Consider the following 6,575-nt stretch of genomic DNA (forward strand, 5'->3'; position numbering starts at 1 on the left):
TAGTCCATGCATGTTATTGACCATTAGATCACTTGAGACAACGTGATTCTTCTAACACTTCATTGATCACTAGGTAACATTAAACTTCATAATTCTTCTCATTTTTCACTGACCACTAGATCACTAGGTAATTGCTTAAATCACGAATAAATCTGTTCATATTGTTGGTCGCAAGCGATGAAACCACTAGATCACTAGGTAATTGCTTAAATCGCGAGTAAGTCTGCTCATATTGTTGGTATCAAGCGAAATAAAGGAGAAAGGTAGAGATAAACTAACAATAAAAAATTAGTCTATTTATGATGAATCCTCACAATGTTGGGGAAAGTACCTTGTAAAACATTAAACACTTCATAACAGTTCAATCAATCATCTGAGATTCTTTAATACAAAAATTGGGAACACAGATATACAAGAAACTATCTTCATGTATTTCAAGATCACACACCTATAATGCAGATTCTAAAAAATGTTTGTTCAATTAATAGATCAGCCTCATGGGATCAAGGACTTCAGGGACATGAGCATCATATCCGATAGCCATGTAGACGCTTAGCCCATCGTCTAGCCATGAATGGATCATGATATTCCCAGCCCTCAACGCTGCTACTTCTTCCACCAGTGTTCTCAACAATGTCAATAGTATCCGTCAGTTCTTTCCTGTCACCAACTCCGACTACAACTTCACCTGTTTTAACAGAATCATCCATCATGCAATCAATGTAGGTATATACCACGCGAACTTTGTCTAACTCTTCCAAAAGCAATGGAATTCTCCTCTCCTCACCCCCTCGCAATTCTCCAAGCCTCACGATCCTTGTGTCCTCTCCAATCATCAATGCAATATCTCTAACTGCACCACATAGTATTTTAGCAAGAAATCTCTCAAACTCATGCATGACGAATCCATTTGAAGTACCAAATCCAAATCCCACATGAAACTTATGGATTGTAATGGGAAGTTCCAAGTGAAACCCATGGAAAGATCTTGTTGGATTGTCAGAAAGATGTAGAATAAAAGAATGAGTATTTTGGTGGCTGCGTTCTCTTAGTATCTTTACTCCTTTCTTGAGTCCTTCTACTGGATCAGCTTGGCCCATATAAAACAGTCTATCAATAACTTGAAGTGCTGTGCGTTTCCCGTAAGAGGTCATGCACTTGAGAGGGAAGATACGTGCTGCGGCAGAAGAGTAGGTAACAATAGCCAAACGGTCTATAGGCCGCAATGAAAATACCACAAATGCCATGGCTTGTTTCATAAGCCTCAGGTGAGGTCCATTTGGGCTTGCCACTAAGACTAAGTCAGTGGCTGGCTGATGTGCCAATTTTAAGCAAAGATACGCACTACTAGAGGAGCTGCAAACCAGGGGGGACAGCCCAGTTTCTACAAAATGTTGTGCTGCTGATTGTGAAGGTTCTAAACAATGCTGAGGATAATGGCATGAACTAAAGCTAGACTTCGGATTTGAGCAAGGATCAAACACAGAGGTACTGTGAGGGACAGGTGATAAAGATAGATGCAAACGGTGAATATTTGATGTATGGTCAGGCTCGACTGGATCATCATCATCATAGCGAGCAGAACGTAAAAAGGAACGTCTATGTACCCGAGAAGTAGCAATTGATTCATCAAGAATCTGGAGAATGGGATCAGCCTGATTGCTGTGAGGAGAATAATGCATCTTCAATGTCCGAGGTAGCTGGGTCCAATGTGCACGGCAAACGGGGCAAGTAACATTGCCATGGCGGATGTTGGATGATATGCAAGCGAAGTGAAAAGCATGAGAGCACTGTGCTGTGAATATAGCCTGTCCTGGGCTGCTGTCGCAGCTATAGCTCAATGAATCCAGGCATATTGGACAAAAGTTCTGCCATACAATAGAAAGAGAAGCATGAGTTTTCTAAATTGCAAATGGAAAACCAATGGAAAGGAACTAATATATACATAATAACCATTCTCATGCAGGACCTTGGAGGTTCTTTGTACTTACAAGCAACATTGAACATACTGATGCCGAAAAGAAACAGACCAGCTCTTAAAACACAAAAAAGAAAGAAGAAGAAAAAGAAAATCCCAGATATAATCTTTTAAAGGAAAAGACTTAAGGTGTTTTGTCCTGCAAGAAGAATCCTTTTTAGAATGTTTAATCAGATGGCACAGAATAACTACTCATTCATCAAACAAGGAAAAAAACATAGCACAAGACACTCTTAAGAGTGCCCCTCCCCCCCACCCCCAGGTGCGCTTTCATATTTCATATTTTCCTTCCCAGTTGTCAAGAAGGGATTAGTTGAGTTTAACATCTAGAAGTAGAATGTCATACTGAATGCACCAGAGATGCAACAGATTCTTTCTTGACGGATGTAATCAATGAAAAGTTGAATTATTCAGTCTCTTATTTTCTAGTTTAGCTCCTTTTTTTTTGGCTTATTACTATGCTTAATAAAATCTGCACTATAATAAGAAACAATAGAAGCTTTCCAAATTTTGCCCTGGGAAAGGTAAATGGGAGTGTAAAGATTAGATCTGAAAATTCCGCGGAAAGAAAACTTTTTCCTATCACAATGCAGCATAAGCATTTCACAACTTTGATTCTCTCATGTTGGGAATACATTGAGAACACTGAGCATTTATTCATTTATAAGGCTAAAACTAATTAAGGAAACAAGAATTTCAAGAAATCAAAGAGAATGCTAGCCAACTACAATCTTTACTTCCAAATTTATTTGGGATATGATAACGAAATGTTGAGCTCCCATATTGGCTCTTTAAAGATGAGATGGTTAATCCTCACCTCATGTTACAATCTTTACTTCATAGAAATTTAATCAGGGATATGATAATGCACTGTTGAGTTAGGTCCAAAGTCCAATTCTTTATCACAAAAAAGACAACAAGACTAGCTTAGACCAGCTAATTTTACTGAAACCACAATCCAAAAGCAAGAACAATTTGTAATTAGCAGCAAAACAATGACAAGAAATTGAAGTTGCAGAGAAGAAGGTACCTTGTTAGAAGGTGTGTTAGTAGTAGAATCTAATCGTGAGGGATTAATTACAGAAGTATGATTAAACAGCTCGAGATTATTCGCCGGATATGGAAACTCCTGCACATAACAAATCATCAAATGCATGAAATTTTAGGGAAAAAAAGCTCAAAACTAAACTTTCCAGTATTCCACCAACAAGGATTGTGATGGGATTGTAAGTACTACTTCATACTGAACCAGAGATCTCGAGTTGAGTCCTCTGTAACATTTTACCCTCAATGTGGGAATTTTCAACAATCCGGATTTAGTTGAGCCTCAATGCAAGTACCAAATATCGAGTGGGAAACTATGATGCGATGGTACTACTTTATCCTTAACTAGACATCTCGAGTCCGAGTCTTATATAAAATTTTACCCTCTGTGTGGGACTTGACACAATCCGGATTTAGCTGAGCCTCAATACAGGTAACAGACACCAGGTAAGAAATTGTGATGAGATGGTACTACTCTATCCTTAACGAAACATCTCAAGTTCGAGTCCTAACTAACATTTTACCTCAATGTGGGACTTTACCAAACACTGGATGGGAAATTGTGATGGAAAAATACTACTTTATCCTTAACTAGGCATCTCGAGTTCGAGTCTTGAGTAACATTTTACCCTCAATGTGGGGACTTTACCAAATACCGAGTGGGAAACTGTGATGGGATGGTACTACTTTATCTTTAACTAGACATCTCGAGTTCGAGTCTTGAGTAACATTTTACCCTCAATGTGGGGACTTTACCAAATACCGAGTGGGAAACTGTGATGGGATGGTACTACTTTATCTTTAACTAGACATCTCGAGTTCGAGTCTTGAGTAACATTTTACCCTCAATGTGGGGACTTTACCAAATACCGAGTGGGAAACTGTGATGGGATGGTACTACTTTATCTTTAACTAGACATCTCGAGTTCGAGTCTTGAGTAACATTTTACCCTCAATGTGGAACTTAACCCGACACCAGATGGGAAACTGTGATGGGATGGTACTACTTATTCCTTAATCAGAGATCTCGAGTTCAAATTAAAAACATTTTACCCTCAATGCCAAATGTGGTACTTCCCTCAATCCAAATTTAGCTTAAAACTCAATAGAGATGCCGACACCGGATGAGAAACACAAAAGTAAAAAAACTAAACGAATTTCAGTAAACTTACAGAGGTGTTGTTGTTGTTGTTATCAGGTTCATCAGAAGGAGGGTTTTGGTATCCACAACGAAATGACCCACAAGTCTGAACAAGAATCTTTTTTACTACTCTCTTCAGCTTCCCTGAATACGACAACGACGACTCTCCGGCGAAAATACCCATTTCCGGCGACGACCCTTTTCGTAAAATTCACTGTACAAGTGAGTAAACTGAATGTATTATACAAAACCCAAATGGGAATTCACTCACTCTCAGTGAAAAAGCTTATACCCACTACAGAGAGAGGGAGAAATATACAAAATAAAGGGTTAAAGAAAAGTTGGGTATCGCCAGTTTTCAATAATGGGGGGTCAGTCAGTCCCCCTCTTTAGTCTTTACTGTCGCTCTCACACACACACTCAGACTCAACAACAACTTTTTTCATCAAATATTGAGGTGTGTAGTGATAACACTACTAAAAATAGAAATAATTATGTTATAAAATATAATGGAAAACAAATATTCATTGAAATATTGAAAATAACTATGGAATATTTATTTTTTTCTAACTAATTCAATCAAAATAACTATGAAAATAGTGCAGGAATTTTTAGGCATAAATTATAATATATAAAGTTGCTTTTTAACTTGATCTGAGCTCACATTTATGTCATCTAACTTTGGATGTGCATAAGTAGACACTTAAATTAGTATAAAGTTAAACAAATAAATGTGTGCATCTCACGTAACATCCTAAATGGAAATTTGAGTCTTATGTAGTGTCCTACGTGTATTATGTCACATAAAATTCATGTGTCTATTTATTTAATTTTATACAAGTTTAAGTCTCTATTTGTGCACACCCAAAATTAAAAGATATAAATATAAAATGAGGTCAAATTAAAGGAAACTTTATATATTATGTCAATTTTTTATAGTGAGGTATTTTAGTAGAAGCTAAGCTTTAGAAGAAGAATGTTTTTTTTTAGTAATGGAAGTATCCATCTATTCTTTAATTTTACCTTTTGATTAAGTTCATGATATGAAGTCGCTTTAATAGAGTAATGCTTTTATATTTAAATTGAGATTTCTTGATGTGAATTTAGATTAATTGAGCATTAACAAATGAAGATCCAAATAGAAATTTTTTAATGACATAAAATATCGAATTTATAAATTTTAAATTCTGACATCGCTCTCCCGTTGCCCCTCTCTCTCTATATTTCAGTTAAAGCTTCTGCTTACTGTTTAGTCTTCACTCTCTAATTTTTCTTTGGGCTCTGTGTCTTTTTTCTCTTTCGTTTTGGTAGTGTTATACTCCATATTTTGGGCGAGATTTGTAAAATGATCGGATTATAAAGGTTTATTATATGTAATTTTAATTTATATATTTTTTTAAAAATAAATTAACTTGTGATCACTTAACAATAACGTTATCAGTTACGTCAAAACTCGCGCAAATTAGTCCATTATTAGTGTTACCCCACTATTTTCTTTTTGTACTTTTCCTTTTGTCCAAACCCGCTCAAAAATTTCAGCTTTTTCTTCATTTTTGCTTTTGTGCTTTTTGCTATTATAATCATTGGATTATTTTAAATCTAATTGGACGATCTGATTAATTTGAAATCGCATTAATAAATTTTATAAGAAAGAATTTTTAAAAATATGATTTATCGATTCTATTTGACCTCAAATTTTGTGGTTCATTCATGACGATCTAGTGAATGATGCTCGTATTTCTTAAGGACTAATGTCGATTTTTTTTAGGGGGAAGGAGGGAAGAGAGTTTTCGAGCTACAAAATAAAAATTTAAAATTATCTGAATTTTTTCGTATGTATTAATAAACGAATGTGATCATTATTTCTTAAGGACCGATGTCACTTTTTTTTTGGGTGGGGGAGAGTTTTCTATCCACGAAACAAAAATTCAAGATTATCTCAAATTTTTTGAACGTATTGATTATGAATGTAATCTGATAAGTGCCGTTTGCAGAAGGTGGAATACACTCAAACTTTTTAATTCTATTTTTACGAAATAAAAGGACTATTTCCGATAAATGCTCAACTCAATAAAAGAAATATTCAAAACAGATTTGAGAAAAACAAAACTATTTTCTTTTCTTTTTTTTGGTTAAAAAAAACAAAACTATTTTCATACGTGGGAAGCAATAAAGCATTTGAAATGACCAAATGAAGTACAAAATATATATATATATATCTATAAAAGGAACAAGCTAGAAGGAAGGACTTTGGCTGATTTTTCAAAAACAAAAAAACAAAAGCTGGACTATTGAAAAGACCCAAAAAGATTGTTCACAATTTTGAATTTGAAGTTTTGAATTTTAAATTATTGTCTTATGAATTATTATCATGTTTCAATATGTTACCTAATCCAAGAAATTGTTTGTCCA

The 6,575-nt window shown here is 35.2% G+C and overlaps 1 protein-coding gene across 1 annotated transcript; it reads right to left on the minus strand.

Moving 5' to 3' along the window:
• Positions 1 to 318: 318 nt before the first annotated feature.
• LOC102590531 (uncharacterized) lies at positions 319 to 4,552 on the minus strand. Its single transcript, XM_006350169.2, has 3 exons — positions 4,195 to 4,552; positions 3,009 to 3,107; positions 319 to 1,868 (listed from the first exon to the last, which is right to left on the minus strand). Exons 1-3 carry the CDS (start codon positions 4,345 to 4,347, stop codon positions 528 to 530), a joined length of 1,593 nt encoding a protein of 530 aa, XP_006350231.1. The 5' UTR covers positions 4,348 to 4,552; the 3' UTR covers positions 319 to 527.
• Positions 4,553 to 6,575: the final 2,023 nt, after the last annotated feature.

The sequence above is a fragment of the Solanum tuberosum genome, unplaced genomic scaffold (genome assembly GCF_000226075.1).
Source record: "Solanum tuberosum cultivar DM 1-3 516 R44 unplaced genomic scaffold, SolTub_3.0 scf00118, whole genome shotgun sequence".
NCBI lineage: Eukaryota > Viridiplantae > Streptophyta > Magnoliopsida > Solanales > Solanaceae > Solanum > Solanum tuberosum.

What these genes read in the sequence shown, in the direction of transcription:
- LOC102590531 (XM_006350169.2), bottom strand. Translation starts at nt 4,347, where the DNA reads ATGGGTATTTTCGCCGGAGAGTCGTCGTTGTCGTATTCAGGGAAGCTG. An exon ending in ACAACAACAACAACACCTCT is followed by an intron (nt 3,108 to 4,194) that starts GTAAGTTTACTG and finishes TGTTATGTGCAG; the next exon opens with GAGTTTCCATATCCGGCGAA. An exon ending in CTAACACACCTTCTAACAAG is followed by an intron (nt 1,869 to 3,008) that starts GTACCTTCTTCT and finishes ATTGTATGGCAG; the next exon opens with AACTTTTGTCCAATATGCCT.